Source organism: Limulus polyphemus, unplaced genomic scaffold (assembly GCF_000517525.1).
Source record: "Limulus polyphemus unplaced genomic scaffold, Limulus_polyphemus-2.1.2 Scaffold2254, whole genome shotgun sequence".
Lineage (NCBI taxonomy): Eukaryota > Metazoa > Arthropoda > Merostomata > Xiphosura > Limulidae > Limulus > Limulus polyphemus.
The window spans coordinates 161,788-179,566 of NW_013667864.1; the positions used below are offsets into that span (position 1 = coordinate 161,788).

The 17,779-nt window shown below is 34.4% G+C and overlaps 2 protein-coding genes across 2 annotated transcripts in view; one reads left to right on the forward strand and one right to left on the reverse strand.

Moving 5' to 3' along the window:
- Positions 1 to 7,392, forward strand: part of LOC106466422 — a 22,192-nt gene extending 14,800 nt beyond the window's left edge. The window contains exon 2 of the mRNA XM_022394425.1: positions 7,280 to 7,392. Within this exon, the coding sequence (XP_022250133.1) occupies positions 7,280 to 7,392 (113 nt within the window). The remainder of the gene's footprint in view (positions 1 to 7,279) is intronic.
- Positions 7,393 to 14,013: 6,621 nt separating this feature from the next.
- LOC106466423 (calcium-activated potassium channel slowpoke-like) overlaps positions 14,014 to 17,779 on the reverse strand; it is a 20,239-nt gene continuing 16,473 nt past the window's right edge. Inside the window, exons 2-6 of the mRNA XM_022394429.1 lie at positions 16,801 to 16,984; positions 15,734 to 15,835; positions 14,757 to 14,887; positions 14,374 to 14,568; positions 14,014 to 14,046 (exon numbers count right to left, since the gene is read on the reverse strand). Coding sequence (XP_022250137.1) covers positions 14,014 to 14,046; positions 14,374 to 14,568; positions 14,757 to 14,887; positions 15,734 to 15,835; positions 16,801 to 16,930 — 591 coding nt within the window. The 5' untranslated portion in view covers positions 16,931 to 16,984. The remainder of the gene's footprint in view (positions 14,047 to 14,373; positions 14,569 to 14,756; positions 14,888 to 15,733; positions 15,836 to 16,800; positions 16,985 to 17,779) is intronic.

The window sequence follows — 17,779 nt, forward strand, 5'->3', positions numbered from 1 at the left end:
GTCTAGTCTGAGCCCCGTGATAAAGCACTATTGGGCACAATGGGACCAGTTGAAGCTTGAAAATGGTATTCTTTTTCGGAGATGGGAAACTACAGATGGGAATATGACGACTTGGCAAACAGTTATACCGAGGAAGTTACGGGAAGTTGTGCTGCGTCAATCCCATGATAATTTAACTGGAGGACATCTCGGAATTAGGAAGACATTGAGTCACCTACGACAAAGATTTTACTGGATAGGTATGAGGCGAGATGTGGAAGAATGGTGCAGGACATGCAGTACATGTAGTGCTAAAAGAGGACCCAAGCATAAGGGATGCCCACCTTATGAAGAGTTGCCTGAGAATGTGTCAGAGTTTGTGAAAGTGTTATCGGAAAGGATGGATGAAATTCACCATCAAGTGCGTTCAAGCTTGAAAACGTCTGCTGATTCGATGAAGTTAACTTATGATAAGAGATCTACTGAAGTCAGCTTTGTTCCTGGAGACAAGGTATGGGAAAACCAAAGGGAAATTTCCTAAGTTGTCTTCTCCATGGGAAAGCCCATATGACATAGTGGATCATCTCTCAGACGTGACTTTCCAGGTAAAATGTGGTCGGCTAGGTAAGCCAGAAGTGGTGCATGCCAACAGGCTTTGGCGTGATCACGGTCCAGGACATTTCAGTTGGGACACAGTGCAGAACAGAACAAATGATGCTGCTGAAGACGTGTCACCTGAAAAAGCCACTGTCGAAGAAGAAAGTCTACTCAGCTTTGAGAAGGGAACCGGTGAAGCTACCACTGATGTGACTGTTATCGACGATAGAACATTTCCTGATGAAGTAGATGAACCCCACGTGAAGCAGAAGCCAACGAGACGGAGACCAGTACAGAAGAAGATACGTCCCGTAAAATTAAGAGACTTTGTTGAATTGTAATTTTGTGTTTGTAATTCTGTACATTTAATTAAGTTATTGTTAATTGTTATTGGTTTATTGTAAGTAGCTATTGTTCGGGACGAACAATACTAAGGAGGGGCAGTGTTGCGTCAGCGAAGTCACGTGACTAGTATCACGCCACGTCTTTCTAGAAATATCCTGTTCCTTCGTGAATTGTCGGGAGATTACTAGATTGGGGTAGTCTGGTATATATAAGATGGTCACAACGTAATGGAACATTGTGTAAGTGAATGAGTAATTGAACTGCAGTCAGAGGTATTGTGTAATTGAACTGAGTATTGTCGAGCACGAGCACGTGAGACGTTCTAGCGTTTGTTATAGAGCGACTGTTGAAATTAAGTGTATCGGTAAAGTTGTATTCAGAAAGAATAAACCAGTTTTATTTAAGAAAGGACTTGTGTCGCTAAAGTTTCGTCGGAACGAATTTACGGAAAATTAAGTAACGACTGGAGGCGTAACAATATCAAAGGCCGTTATGCCATACGGAATCGAAAGTTTCCTGACATCCAGGAAAACACCGATTGTTGCTTGGTTACAATTAAACCCTTTATGTATTGATTCTGTTAATCTGGCTAAATGGTCAAATGTTTGTCGCTGTTTTCGTGATGCGTTTTGAGTATCAGAGAGGAGCTTATTGAATTCGAGATGAAAAAACAGCCTTGTTGTGATTATTGTTTTCATTAATTTGCCTATACTGTTTAGCAAGCTTATTAGTCTGTAGTTACTTGGATTACTAAGGTCGTTACTTTTTTGGGGGATGATGCTAATGACTGCAGATTTCCATGTCGTTGGGCAATATCCTGATTTTACGGATAAATTAAATAATGCTGTGATATGGGTGATGAGTGCATCGGAAGCGTTTTTTAAAATTATGTTTCTAATGCCGTTCTCGCCGGAGGCAGTATTTTTTAGTTTCTTAATGTGAATTTTAATTTCGGCTTTGGTGAAAGGTTTTGTAATGTTGTTGTCTAAGTGTGGTTGTTAAGGTTGATGCTTACTGGAAAAGTAGGGGTGAACCTGTCATCTTTATCTTGAACGAAATTATTCACCTTGATGTAATGATTGCGATTGAAAGTATTTGTTTTGGGAGTGGTGAATGTTGTGGAATAATATTCGCTGAAAAGTTTGTGGTCGCTGTGGTGTTATTATATTATGTGGTTTGTTTGATCAGTTTTGTCATTGCAAATAGTTTGAATTTTTTCCAGAATTTTGCGGGATCTTGTCTATTGAATGACAGAAGCTTTGCCAATTTTCCTTGCGCCGAGTTGCGATTAATTTTTTAATGTTGTTGTTTGTGTTATTCATTAAATTTTTAATGCTTGTGTTTCTTTTTAGAATGAATTTTCTGCGCAGGCTCCGTCTGGTTTTTATTAGGTTATGGATTTCTGTAGTTAGCTGCCAGTGATTGATATTAAGATATATCTGTCTGATTGGGATGGTGTTATCGATTGCTTTGATGACAGCATTTGTAATTTCTGAAGCGTAAGTATCGATGTCTTGTGAGCAGTTGACTGATGTTAAATTTAATGTCGGGTAGAAGTGAATCCGTGATTAGTTTTACGTGGTTCCAGTTTGATTTAGTGAAGTCAAGTACTTTGGGACGTGAGGTTGGTGTTGTGTTGTGGGGGTTGATATTTATGGTGAATGAGATGGGTTTTGATCACCGCCGAGGTGTTCTAATACTTTAAAGTTGTTTGTATGTGGGATTAGCGACTGTGAGATGATTGTCAGACCGAGAACGTCTTGTGATCCGTTGTGGCGTGTGTGTGAGTTGGAGTGTTATCATTGATGACAAATAGATCGTTGTTATCAATGAAATCGTGAAGAATGTTACCATTACGGTTTGTTTTTCGGAAGTTGAATTCGGGATGTTTAGAGTTGAGGTCACCTAGAATAATTGCGTGCATGTTTTGATTAATTACGGTTTGAAGAAGGTGGATATCAGGTTTTTTGCTGGGTGATATGTAAGTGGCAAGTAGTGCGATTGTTGTATGATGGGGAGTATGAATGTTACATAAGATGCATTCATTGTTTGAGTTTATGTTTAGATTCTGAAATGAGACTTTAAAATATTTGTTAACAAGTAACACTAGCCCTTGAGTATTCTGTGATTTAGCTATAGTTTTGACGTTGTAGTTAGGGAAGGAGAAATTACTATTAGGTGATAAAAAGTTTTCATTAATTGCTGTTATATCAGCATTTAAATTTTGGTTAAGGTTAAATAGCTTGTATTCTTTATTGTTTAAACCACCTTGAATGTTAATGTGCAAAAACTTAAGCATTTTACCTTGACCTAGGAGCACCGTTGGCGGTGTGCGGTCCTCCGCAGTTGGTGCATGTGGCTTCGTCTCGCTGTCTAGGGCATTCAGCTACTGGATGTTGTTCAGCGTACTGAACACACTTGACTCTGGACGTGCAAACGGAACAGGTATGGCCGAACTCCTGGTAGTGAAAACATTGTAGAATGGTTGGTAGTCTGGGGTCTTGCTGGCTCAACTGAGTGATGGATATACCACAGGCTGGCACCTTTCTTGATAAGGTATGTTGCGTGGTTTTCGTCGGTCAGGCTGGCTCGTACTAGGGGATTTCTTGGCCGGTCGTTACAGATTTTATCCTTTCAGCTTTGGTGGCTGAAATGTCTTGGGATTTTAGTTCTTGAAGTATTTCCTCTGTAGTTATGTCCAGTGGGAAGCTTCTAATAACGATGGCGTGCGAAGTTTCTGGTTGGTGGTCTCCAGAGACGTGGACCTTTAGTTTGGCATTCCAGAAAGCTGAGGGGTCCCCTGGTTTCAGGAGCTTGGCGTATTCTTCAGGGGTGTTAGTTTTAATTACGACTCCTCCTTTGGCTAATTTTCGGACGTTCGTAAAGCAAATCTTTGAGAAAAGTCTGCTAAGTTCGCAGGCGATTTTCGGACATCTTAAGTTGGCAGGAATGCCTTCCATGACAATCGCTGGAGGAGGTTTAGTTTGCTGGCTAGTTGATGTTTGAAGTTCAGTAGGTTGCCTGCTTGTTGGTGAGCTGGCTACTTGGTTTGTTGGCGTGGATCTTTTGATGGATTTCGTGGTGCTGGGCGAGTTATTTGGCGATACATGACTTGAACTGCTGGAGGCCAGTTCGATGCAGCTCTGTATCATGGCGAGTTGTTCGGCATTGGACAAGGGCTTACTGGTACCCATTCGTGGCGGGGTAACCGGAGTTGGTGAGTCCTCGGCGGATAGGAGTTTTAGTTCCGGGTCTGGACTGGAAATGGACGTTTTCTTACTTCTCCACTAAATTAGTGTGAGTCGAGTTATCGGTTTAAGAACTAATTTGGCACAATGTCCTCTCACTCTGCTTCTCTCCTTTGTTCTCTTAAAAAAAAAGCTTTAAAAAACGATAATAGTTATACGAAATGTTAACCAATTTTTATACACACCTCTTTGGCACAAACTAAACCTGACACCAACAACTTTAGGTTATGATTGGCTAGTTGTGAAGGCTAAGTCATATTGAACATCTGGTTTACGTAACGTCGACATCCGTGCCTATATATTTCATTACACTCATTAAATATAACCCTTTATTCTCCTCATAAAGAACAGTGAACTATTCGAAAGCGCTCGAGTTTTGGGTCTCGTTTGAAAAGCATTACAACTTTCGTATGTGATCCGGTGTGCTAACTTCTTAACCAGAATTCAATGTACTATTGTAAGTATATCATATTTCCCGTGCAACACGGCCGGAAACTAGAGCGTTATGTTGAAAGGTGTTACAGATGTTTTGCTTCAAAAATGGTCAAGAAAAACGATACTTAAGTGTTGTTAAAGTAAAATAAAGGTGATACATGGAGATTGACTGAAAAAGAAATGTTAAGCAGATCAACTTCTAAAGACAGACATAATACATAATCTTTTTTTTTCCTTTATCTTCATCAGATTTGACTACTATATTATTGAAATTGAGATTTAGATAATTATATATATACTTATTTTTTACCTTAATTTATTAAGTTTTTAAATTTTTTCCAAAACTTAGTTTTTTAAAATAGCTACTTTTTTCCATATATTGTTTCCTTAACTTTCTTTTAACTTTAATGGCATATTTAATCTCTTTGTATGGTTCTTAGGGGTATATTTCGGGATACTTTCAATAGCATTATTAAAACTAGAATTTATAACATGGACATATTGATCTATTTCTTTACTACTATTAGCGATATGAAAAGGATAATCCTTTAAGTTTTCAATTAAAATACTATAAAATTTATCGCAATCTACTTTTTTAAAATCGTATTTCAATTTTTTGTTTTCATTTAAATCCTTTTATTTTTTATATACATTAATATAAATTCTTATCGGTAAATGATCACTATTTACATCTTCCTCAATATACAATTGCTCAGTATGTTTATAACATTTCTTAGTAGTAATAATGTAATCTAATATATCTGATTCCCCCGTTATATTACTTGTGTGAGTATATGTTTCATCATTAAGTAAAATTAAATATAAATTATCTAATATATCTATTAAATAATTCCCGTTAACATTAGTCTTTTTACAGCCCCAAGCTATATTTTTACTATTTAAATTTCCTGCAATTATTAAATTTGTGTTATAATCTATTAATTTCTGAAATAAATTCCTATCAGGACGTTTATTTGGGCATATATATATTTGCTATAGTTATCCTCATACAATTTATCCAAATATATACTGCCCAAACTTCATTTTCAGACGAATTTATTTCTGTTATAAATTTAGATTTATTTTGTCTAACTGAAGTTACCTACCTTAAATTATGCTCTCACGCTTTTCTATCTTTGCTATAAATTGTAAAACCATTAGGTTTAAAAACTTTTCTTTTTCCAGCCTAGTTTAAGAAATACATACAATATGATTATTATTTTCAATAATAAAAATACAAGTCATCTTGAATATTTATAGATACAATACAATCCTGATTATTTATTTTTGATGTTGTGACAACCTTTTCATAAATACATTTTGGATCCAAATTTAACTCGACAAGGTTTTGTATTGTATCACATACATATTTAACAATATCACTCTTGTAGTTTTAGAGCCTTTAATTTTAATTCATAAATCAGCTAAAATCAATGTTATATCGATTAAAATCTTATATTTTAGGCCACTTATAGTCTTATGTAACATTATTTGATTTACAGCTTGTTTTGAATTCTCTTTAGTAGCCAAAGCAAAAGTTCTAGGGTATTTTTATGTTTTATTTATTCTTCTTCATATGTTTTACACAGCTTAGACCTTGCATCATGATCCTCTCCACAATATGCACATTTAGTTTCTTTGTTTCTTTCTTCATTACATTCTTTCAGTTCATGGCTACCAGCACACCTTACACATGTATCGGTATTTAAGGCAGTTTCATGCTTTGTGTTCGAATATTTGGCACTTGAAGTATTGTATTATAGGTAGAGAAGCCTTATATTCTTTAATTTTAAAATGTAAATACTCAATATGTAAACCATTTTCAATTAAATTACTTACATTTTTCACGTTTGTTAAAAAAAAAGACTTTTACTGCTGTTGTTACCTCGCCTGTTCTTTTACTTATTATTCTTTCTACTTTATTACTTTCTACACCTTGACTTTTTAGTCCCTGCATAATGTCTTCGGGCGTTATCGTATAGTTCACACCCTTAACAACTATTATTTTTGTCCCTGCATTCTATAAGGTAATCTTACTGTAATTTTGGATTTAGCAAAATAATTTCATTTGGCCATTTTTCTAACAATTCGGCTTTAGTTTTTCATTATTTGTCCTGATAAAAATATCGCCATTTTTTAATCTTTTAAACCTGGAAAAAGAAATTCATTTATTTAGCCACTTTAATATCGTTAACTTCGTTGGATACATTTTCTACTATTATTGGAGATAGATTTTGATTTATATTTTGTCTTCTTTTTTCTATTTTGCTCTCGTTAATTTCTTCAGATTTCCTTTGCTTAATTGTTTATCGTATAGGTTTTAGTTTTTTCTTAAATGAAGTCCAACATTCATCTCCCGTGTCAATGTTAGTTTCAAGATCAGATGTTGTACTCTTCTTTTCTTCAAATTCCATTTCATCTTCTTTGTCAATTTTCTTATTTCTGTTTCCCTTTCCTTGTCTTATTTTAACACCTCTTGCTTGTTTTTCAATATCTGTCATAATTAACTTCAAAGTTAATCGTAAAAGCAATTAGGGTTAACTTAGTTACAATAGACTTTGGCCTAGCCAAAGTTTATTGTTTAACTATCTTAAACTAACTTTTTCTTCTTTTTCTTGAATATAATAAATTGAAACTAGATTGTCACTACTCACAATAGTTCCTTCTTATTTCAGATTCAAGTAACAGATACTATTGTAACACAGGAGCTATAAAACATATATCTCCACTGCAGGATCCACCGAGATACTTTTTTAAAGCAAAACAACTGAAACACATTTTTACCTGACGTTCTAGTTTCCGGCTGTGTTGCACCGGAAATGAGGTACACTTACAACAGTAGATTGAGAAATATTCAAAAAATACTTTCTGGAAGTCCAGGTGACCTTCATGACGTCACTCAACTTCCTTTATATGTCATTTATTCAGTCACACCACCATTCCCAATTCGCCCCTGAAGAAGAAAGGTCAACCATTCAAAAGCGCTCGGATTATAGGATTTTTATAATCATACTTCTTGAAGCTACGTGTTTTTCTGACATCATGATTGCATACTCGTAGTTAAACTGGTAAATTAGCTTCATTATTCACTGGGTTATTATTTTGAGCTCTGATCTTTGTAGGTAGCTTGCTTTGATCAAAAGTTATTGATAATTTTATTTTTAGGAAGACAGCTTCTTCTTCCTCTTGTGTCTTTCAACCAAAAGCACGCACAACAACACCTCACAGAATTTCCCAAAATTAGTTAATCTGCGTGCACACTTATTACCATTCCGACTTATAGGCCTGACGTGGCCTGGTGGTTAGGGCGCTTGGCTCGCAATCTGTCGGTAGCAGGTTCGAATTCCGAACATGTTGCCCTCTCAGCAATGAGGGCATTATAATGTGGAAGTCAATCCCACTATTCGTTGATAAAAAAAAAGTAGCCCAAGAGTTGACGGTGGGTGGTGATGACTAGTTGCCTTTCCTGTAGTCTATTACTGATAAATTAGGGACAGTGAGCGCAGATAGCCCTCGTGGAGCTTTGCGCGACATTCAGAACCAACTCACTTACATCCTTGAATTTTATCAGTCAATTTAAACATGTTTAATTTGGCTCTGTGAACATCTAGGACTTACTAATTGAATTCTGTTGAAAGTTTTTTTAAATGTCGTCTACGCCATATATAACGTTAAGTAAAGTCAATGTTATTAGAATTTAAATTAGTCGGTACTTGCGTTTTGTGTATTTGTTAAAAAAACACGAAAAATCTTTAATGAAATCTGAAGCAACGTATTCTGTATTCTATCTGTAAATATTCAACAACAGTTGCATAATGTTCTAAATATATGTATATCAATAGGTGTGCAATATAAAAATGGAATATGAAGAGTAATATCCATATGCTGTGTGAAAACAGAAGAGTAATATCCATATGTTGTGTGAAAACAGAAGAGTAATATCCATATGTTGTGTGAAAACAGCACCCAACAGAAATTCTCTCTTATTCCTAGGAGAGAAAAATACTGGTAATTTTCAAAAGGGCATTTTCTTTACATCTTTAGAAACATTTGTACTGTTATTCTTCTGCGTTTAATTCTTTTGTTTCGTCAAATCTTTTTCTACATATGATATATGCTAACGCCCAAATTACCGGTTTGTTTTTATACTGTTCATTACCAGTGAGGCCCACATACTACATTATATTGAATAACTTAGTAAAACACTCAGTAAAATAGAAAAATTGTGAAGTTACTCATTTTCTGTGTAAAATATATAAGAGATCCCACTATTAATTAATTGCATTATTGGTGGTATTTCAGTTTACATTTGTTTTTATGGCTCATTTAATTACAGAATCTATAACCAACAAAGTCGTAACTTGCAAGAAATTTGGCGCATAAATATTTTAGAAAATTGTGTTTAAAAAAATCCATGCAATTTCATATGGATTTATGGACTCTGTCATAATTTTAAAGTTATACTGTTGACAACTGAAGGTTTGAATTGGTAGTGTTTGCATCTAAACATGTTGGAATAACTTTTTGCAAAACTTAGGGAAGCTTTATATATATATATATATATATGTATATCATATCGTAGACTTTTACGTGTTTACACCTATGATATAAATAGCGCCTCGACCACTGCTATGCTTGTCGTATTTTAACTAATCTGATAAACTCTGGTATTGGGCTAAAGGTTTCGTCAGTACTAGGTATGGCAGATATAGTGTGGTTGGTAACTTAATGTATATTTTTCTTCGTTTTCATTCACAAGTTCTTAGAAATGGTAATTCTGCATAGTTCTTCATCACGTATTTTGGTAACGGGATATAATTAATTCAATCTTTTTGACATTATAAGAACTAGCAAGTTGCATCATAAAAGGTTATTTATATTGACATTTTCAGAGTTGAGGTTAGGCACCAGTCACTTGCCTCTTTTATCGTTTCCAATTAATGATGCAAACTTAATGGTTGAATAAAACAAATAATTATGACATTCTGAACGTGTGCGTTAAGGGGACTGAATAATAATAAAAACATATGACTGTCAAGTATTTGAAATATTGTATACAGAAAATAATTTAACATTTATTTATGTTTTCATACATTAATATATAAAGTTTATTATGTATTTAAATAAAAAGATATACAATGAAGTATCTAAATAGTATTCGTCGCAGATATCAAACCCCGAATTTTAGAGATATAAGCCCTAAAGCTTACCACTAAGCCACCGAGGGAATAATACGTAGGAATAGATTCCTACTGCAGAGAAATCTCACAATGTTCATTCTTTTTAGAATACTAGAAACAGGTACAATTTAAGTTGTAAATATCTCCAAAGTTTCTTTGGTAAGCACAATGGGCTGTCTGTGCTGTACCCAACATGGGTATCGAAACCCGATTATTAGCACTATAAACCTTCAGACCAGCCGCTGAGCCACGGGAGAGGGGGCTACCTTCAAGGGAGCGGAAATATTTACATTATTTAAAGAGGATAGTTTCAAGAGATGTGAAAGCTAAGGTTTTTAAGATATGTTTGTTTTCCCACTATTTGTTTAGTAAGTGGGCCAGGCGTAGCCTGTGGTTAATGTGTCCAGATTGTGGATCCGAGGATTCATGGTTCGCAACCTATTGCCGCAATTTGGGTTCGTGGGTACGCTAGGAAAATGACGGTCAAATTCTAATATTCAATCAGACAAAACTTTTTGTATTAATATTTGTTCGGTACAAGGAATTTAAAAACTGAATAACAAATCAAAATAATCAAAAACCAAAAAAATATGTTATATGGGTTAGCACAATCCTGGTGAAGTAGATAGGGAAATTAACGGTCCCTGTTGTTAAGGGATTTAGTGTATTAAGGAAGCCATTAATAAAACTTTATAATAATGCATAGACGCTGCTGATAATAAAAGACAATAAGTACGTACATAATAATATTCAAAATTGGTTAACTTAGTTGCGTTACGATTGCTGTTATGAAAATATCAATATCAAGTGAAAGAGAAGAAAAAAATCGTTGAGATTATAAAAGAGTAATTGTCGATAATGTCATTGTTTTTATAGTGAATGGTGTACTGTCAATAAGTCTCAGATTTATGAATTCCAAGCTGGCCGATATCACTATTATCTATGATCTTATGAGTTTAACATAAAAAGCAAATGGAGCAAGGAAAAACAGTTAAAAACTAAAGCTCCTAAATTCTGACGTTACCTTACATATATTCGTTTCTTTGTGGATATTTCCTGTGTGTATAATTCTGATAAAATATTACGTTAAACATGTTGCAGCTTGTTTTTTTACACGGACACCGCACACGTTTTTTGTATTGTATAGGAAGAGCGTAAAAGGCTATCTAGCCTTCCTGTTAGATTTATGAAACTTTTTTCTACGACACAGAGATGAGGCTTAAGAATGTGCTTGATATAGAACGATTATTAGATTATTTTATAGATGGCTTTCAGTTGGTTTCACTGGACATTGATAGATTGCTCACAGGCCTATTAAAAACAACTTATAATATATCGAAGAAGTATGAAAGACGTGTAACAATGCTTTATAGTAAATTGAAGAGATCTCTCTTCCGAGATTTCCACATCTTCTGGGAGTAAAAACAATATTTATCTCACTAAGCTTTTTTAGGGTTAGGTTTCTTGTGTGCACATAACTTAAAGTTTATACGATTTCCTAGAGTCATAATCGCATAATTTAAAGTTTATTCGATGACCTAGAGTCATAACCGTTGACAAGTCTACGAAAAGTAGTGTAACTAACAAAATTACTTCTAAAGTACTTTTCCAGCTTCTGAAATATCATTTTCAGACATAACCGACACACTTATGCAGGTTTGATTTATTTTGTAGAAATATTTTAACGTTTTGTATTAAACTTGTTATTTTTCAAGAAAACTGGAGATATGTTCTAAACAAAAATACTACAACTATGACACCTGTTGGCAAACACTGTATAAAAATTTAACTGCATGTAAATATATATATATATCAAAGAATGAGAAAATCACAAGAATAATGCACAGAATATTGATATCACACGCAGCTATGCCATACACAGTATTTTGAAGCCAAAAAACTAATAATACGCCACAATGTTGTAAATACTATTTTAAGCTCTGAGTGCTGTCAGGCAAAGGAAAACCTATGGGACATTTGATGATAACACTACTATTTTACGTGAAGGTTGAAAAAGCCACGAAATGTCTTCATATATATCGAATAATTTAAATATATTTATGTTTAATCGAATTTACGTTACCTCGCTGGCTCTTTCGAGAACGAAACAAAACACTAACTCTTCGTGGTAATAGTTTAAAAGTTTGAACAGACAGCTTTAACTGTAAGCATAAACCGAGAAACCAGGTGTTAAGTCAATTGTGCGTGAATACTAACTGTCTAACTAGCCAGCTGTGGTAAGAATACTGAGGGGTTAACTATGTACAGAAGGACTGATTTTTGGCTCTTTTTCCAAGAGCCTGTTTAGAAGATGTTTTTATTGTTAACCTAAACAGCAGTATACATAGGTTTAGCGGTTGTAAAAATATATTGGCCATTCTACATGAAACATCTGTTATTAAACATTTGACTAAACACCTACATTCTATATCTATAACCACCCCAGCTCCACTTCGCTCACCCTCTGAAATATCTGTAATAACAACTATTTACTTTCACTACGTTCTAGGCCTATACACTTACCCTCTTAAAAATTATTTCTTTTAGAATGTTTGTTTTTTGTTTTTTTTAATTTCGCGCAAAGCTACACGAGGGCTATCTGCGCTAGCCGTCCCTAAGAGTAGCCCAAGAGTTGGCGGTGGGTGGTGATGACTAGCTGCCTTCCCTTTTACCAACGAACAGTGGGATTGACCGTCACGTTATAACGCCCCCACGGCTGAAAGGGCGAGCATGTTTGGTGGTAAGCGGATTCGAACCCGCGACCCTCAGATTGTGAGTCGAGCGCCTTATCCACCTGGCCATGCCAGGCCTTTGAAAATTGTATGCTCAGAGTTACAGCAAATGTTCAGTTGTGTCTAAGCCTATTAAAATAAGGTTTAAAGAAAGTATGAAAACTTGAAGTTTCCTAAGCTTTAATTTGTTTGTTTGTAAGTAAGCACAAAGCTACACGATGGGCTATCTGTGCTCTGCCCACCACGGGTATCGAAACCCGGATTCTAGCGTTGTAATTCCGCAGACATACCGCTTTGCTACTGGGGAGCAAGCTTTAATTTAAAAAAAAGAAGTTTTAACCCTGTTTCTCTATTAATTTGTGTCCAATTTTGCATACCGAAACGGATTAACGTTTTCCTTTTTTAGAGTTAGTATCTGTAATTGTGTTGAAATTATTCATAGAAAATAAGAAAAAAGTATAAAGTGAATAAATTAGGAAACAGACAAACAAAGAAAACGTGTTATTTTATTTATGTTATAAATTGACAGGTGTCGCACTTTTAAGAGATTTTGTTTGTTTGATATTAAGAACAAAGCTGTTGTATTCACTACCAGTATAGAAACCCGATTTTTAACATTATAAGTCCTCAGACTTAAAGTTAAGCCACTTCGTAAAGGACAGCTCAATTTAATGTTTTATGAATGAAGAAGAATTGTAATTAACCAATGGAGACTGGCCTCCGAAAATTACTATAAATTGTTGCTAGTTTGAAGGTAGATGTATTCAATCATATCTTACAAAGTTTCCATTACTTTTGTTTGAGCAGCGGGTTAAGAATGATAGATATAAACGTTTTCACTGTAACAGGAGATTTTAACACAGGTTACTGTAATCTTTTGTACGTCAAAATCCATACAAATGCTTAGAATGGGAAGACATTTGTTCAAAAACAAACAAAATTACATAGTTGCTCATCCGTACATATGCTGAACTTTGCTCTTCTGACTGATCCACATACTGAGTTGGTTTTATACATACTTTCAGGTATTGACATTGAGATAACAAATATGTCTTTGGAGAAGTGTGGTTTTCCTATTTTGAAACATTGTTGTTGTTGTTTTTTGTGTGCATGATGTTGAAAACTCTCAACATCATCCTCTTTTGCACATTTTGGCTGCATTGTGAAGAGAAAAAGTAAATAAACTGGGTTATGAGGACTTTAAGACAAACGTAATGAACTTCTAATGTTAATAGACAGCGCTTCCTTTTAGAGGACCATTCTCTCTATTTGTTGCCAGTCCTCCTTTAAAACATAGATCTGGCATCAATTTATGGCACTTCCTTTTTGGGGCTCAATCTCTCTAATTGTTGCCAGTCCCCCTCTAAAACATAGGCTTTTAAAAGTATTATCTATGAGTATGCTAGTTTGTTTTATTTAAAAGCCAAGCTGCACAGTGGGCTATCTGCGTTATACCTACTGCAGGGCATGAATCCCAAAGTTTAGTGCTAAAAGCCCTCAAAGTTGACACTGAGACACTGGAAAGGGGATCTAAAATTATACATTTTTATATTGAAAAATATTGTAATAAATATTTGGACATTGACTGAAACTCCAGAATATTTATTTAAAGTTTTGAGGTGGCATGCTGTTTGACACACAGTTTTCATGATATAAGGCTACTTCTAAGTTTTCAACATTCAGTAAAGAAGAAATTACATACAAAAAATAAAAATAAAACAACGTTTAAACTTAGTTTTAGTTACAGATGTTTAAAGATGCTACGACTGTGCACTTTGTCATCATGTTTTCAAGAAAACATGGAAACTTAATTTGAGAAGAAAAACTTACTAAATCTAACTATAAACATGTACCTACCCCAAACTGAGCCAAAGGTCCATCATATAGTGAAATTTGACCAACTCTACAACGATCTCTGTTGATTATCGTCTGTTGAGTGCAGTAGCCGCCACGTAATCCAGCGCCCTCTGCCAGGATGAGTTCTAGCTCGGGAGTTGCTCCTCCAGTGATCAGCGAGCGTATCAGTGTCAAGGCATTAGCATTGAAATACGTCTAGAAGAAGTTATTATCCGTGTTAGATACACAGGGAACTAAAATATATAGTCCTATACTATTGTTTCTATTTCGTCTCCCCCCCCCCCTCAAAAGATTTTATCAATATTACTTTATTTAGAATTAATAGCTATGGAAAGATAAATTTCGCAGTACTTATTATTTTCCGGAGAGTCATGTATACTTACTGTGCTCATTAGAGAATCTAGCACACTAACGGCAAAAGCAGTCCCACAAGCAAAGGGTTGAGTCAAGTAGAGTTCTGTGTCAGGGTCATCATCGTCATCTTGGTCCAGAAACTGGACATTGGAATCGTTTACTGAATAACAGAAATTTGGGCGATTTTTAGTACTATATAGTTTGATCAGAGTGTGTGTTACCGTATTATGAAATATGAAATACTTACTAAGAAATACTGAATATAGCTAGCTAGTTTCAATATTTCTAGATTTGGTGGTATCATGATCTAGAAGATAACAACGTGACTTACTGTGTAAAGGATTAAAGAATTTTCAATTTATTGCAACCACGATCCAGTATATAAAAGAGAACTGAACGTTAAAAGTAAACTCTAATTAAGTGACAAGGAACCTGAAATTGGTGTAATGTTTGATGAATTAAAAATGTTTGCAAAATGTGATGATTTCGTGCTTAGAAATGGAACATTGGAATCTTTTTTTAAGATAAGAATAATAATAATTATTAAAACTGAATTTAGTGTATAAATATAGTGTATAATTGTTGTCCAGATGCCAAATATTAGAATTATCGTTCGAAGAAAGAAGTTACAATATGTAAAATCCATTTAATACTAGAAATCAAATTTATTTTTCTTTAATCAGACATGCAATGTTTCGTTTTACAGCTTCTTCTGGAGAGTTCCACTAAAACACAAACCGTAACTAACAGTACAAAGCTTTAAAAAAATCTAACTAACAATTACTTAATACGTAGGTAACCAATCTAGAATCTAAAAATATTGACCTGAGAAAAAGAAAATTTAATTTTTGGTAATGCGAACAAAATAATAAGGCTTATTAATCTTACAGCTATGTAAATATAAAAGTTGTTTCTACTTTTACAATAACGTGTAATAAAGATCTAGGCTTGACAAGACGCTCTAATGAAACGTGGACCGCGTGATGAAATAGCTGCCAGTAGTTACCTAACTCTGTGATGAGAGGAACATTGGTTCCATAAACAGATCCTCGTCTTTGTAGTGCCACAGGACTTCCAAGTGGGGGAAATCCCTCTTGATTGCTTGAATCTGTTAATAACGTACATTTAAAGTAAAAAACAACAACTCATAAACAAGTTTATAGCATAAAATTTGTGTATTGCCTAGGGTTAGTAAGACTAATTAGTAACTTAAAAACTTAACGATTGAATCATTGTAAGCAGTAGTTCATTGGCACTTATATACATATATATATATATTCAAAAGCATACAAATTGTTTTTTGTTAAATTTAAGAATATACATTTTATAGAATAAAAATTTCTAAAAATGCATTTGATAAGTAATCCCAAATTATTTGGTACGGCCAATCAAAGAAAGCATAAGACCTCTACGTCACAAATTATTTTTTCAATTTTACCTCTGATAATAAAGAAAAATAAAATTGTAGTACATACATATAATCCCAAATTCTGTTGCGAAGTAGGCTTATTAAAACAAAAAAGAACAACATATTGCAGCTGAAAATGGCGAGATAAAATTTCTGAGTTATGAGCCACAGTAATAAATGAAACCGGTCGTTAGAAATAGTTAGGTTGATCAGAACAGAAAAGAAATTAAACAACGTTGTCTGGTGATAATCTTCAAATGAACTGCCTTCTTGTTGCTGCTCACCAGCAGTGCGTTCATTGGATTTAAGGTACTTATATACTCATGTTTCATCATGACACGTAAAACTAACTAATTTTAAAATATATGAATGATCCAAGAACTCTTATTATTTCCAGAAGCTTCAAAACCAAGTATTAATGGGGAAAATATAGACACAAATAACTATTAACTAAAATGGTAACTAACAACTAGAACAATATAAGCCACTATGAAGTTTAGAACTGTCTTTCGGGAATGTTTTTAAATAAAAGACCCGGAAATACAATTATATTTCTGCATTTTCTATATTTTATTATTCATGCCCTCCTTTTCCTAGTTCAGAAAATTACGCTGAATAAGAAATTTCCAAACTCCCCCTTCCATCCCCTACCTACAACTACTTACGGTTGGTTAAAACACCTATTGTATCATCAAACGTCATAGCTTTGATATTTAGCGATGCTAAAATGGCTTCTTTGTCGGCTAGCGTAGGGTCTTCGCTGCTTGGAACCTTCGCCGATAGGATAACGCACATATCACACAAGTTTATATTAACGGATCGAAGGTCAGCTCTGCTTAGTGGCGACCCCTAGGTATTATCGATAAAATTATGAAAAGCTAATTATTACTCTAATAATTTCTAAAATAGTAAACACAACTACAGACTATTTGATAACAAAACCAACAACATTATTTAAAAAACAACAATCACATTGCCCTTCCTTATTTATCTAGTTAAGTATAGGCGTTTAAATATTTTGGACAATTCATAATTTCAAATAAACTGGAAAAAGAATGAAATTATATTATCACTATTACTGCAAATTTATGGTAATTTTTTTTAAAATATTGATTCTGATTACCTATTTTCGGTATATACTAAATTAAAATAAGAAAACCCCGTCTCCGCAATTTACACTATTAACTATGCTGCAATACTGCAGTTAATTTTTAAGTATTTAGCAAAGGACAAAATGCATATTGATTAATTATACACAGTGTGGTCATAAGTAAATAGACACCACCTTTTCAGAAAAAATGAAAATTTTCAGTCATATTCACATGAATTGATATATTTATAATTTAATTAATATCTAGTAGATCTTCCTTTCGCTTCGTGGAGTTCGTTGATCCTTTGGGGCATCGTGAGTACCATCTCGTCAATTTTAGATTGTGGGATTTTCGCCCACTCTTGCTTCAAAACTTGGAGTAGATCGCTCTTCGAAGTTGGTTTTTGGTTGTTTCTTAACTTGCCGGTCGAGTATGGCCCAGAGGTTTTCGATGGGGTTCATGTCAGGAGATTGGCTCGGGCCAGGGCAACTTCTGGATACCATTTTCTTCCTGTCACTTTTGGGTGTTTCTAGCAGTGTGACACGGTGCTCCA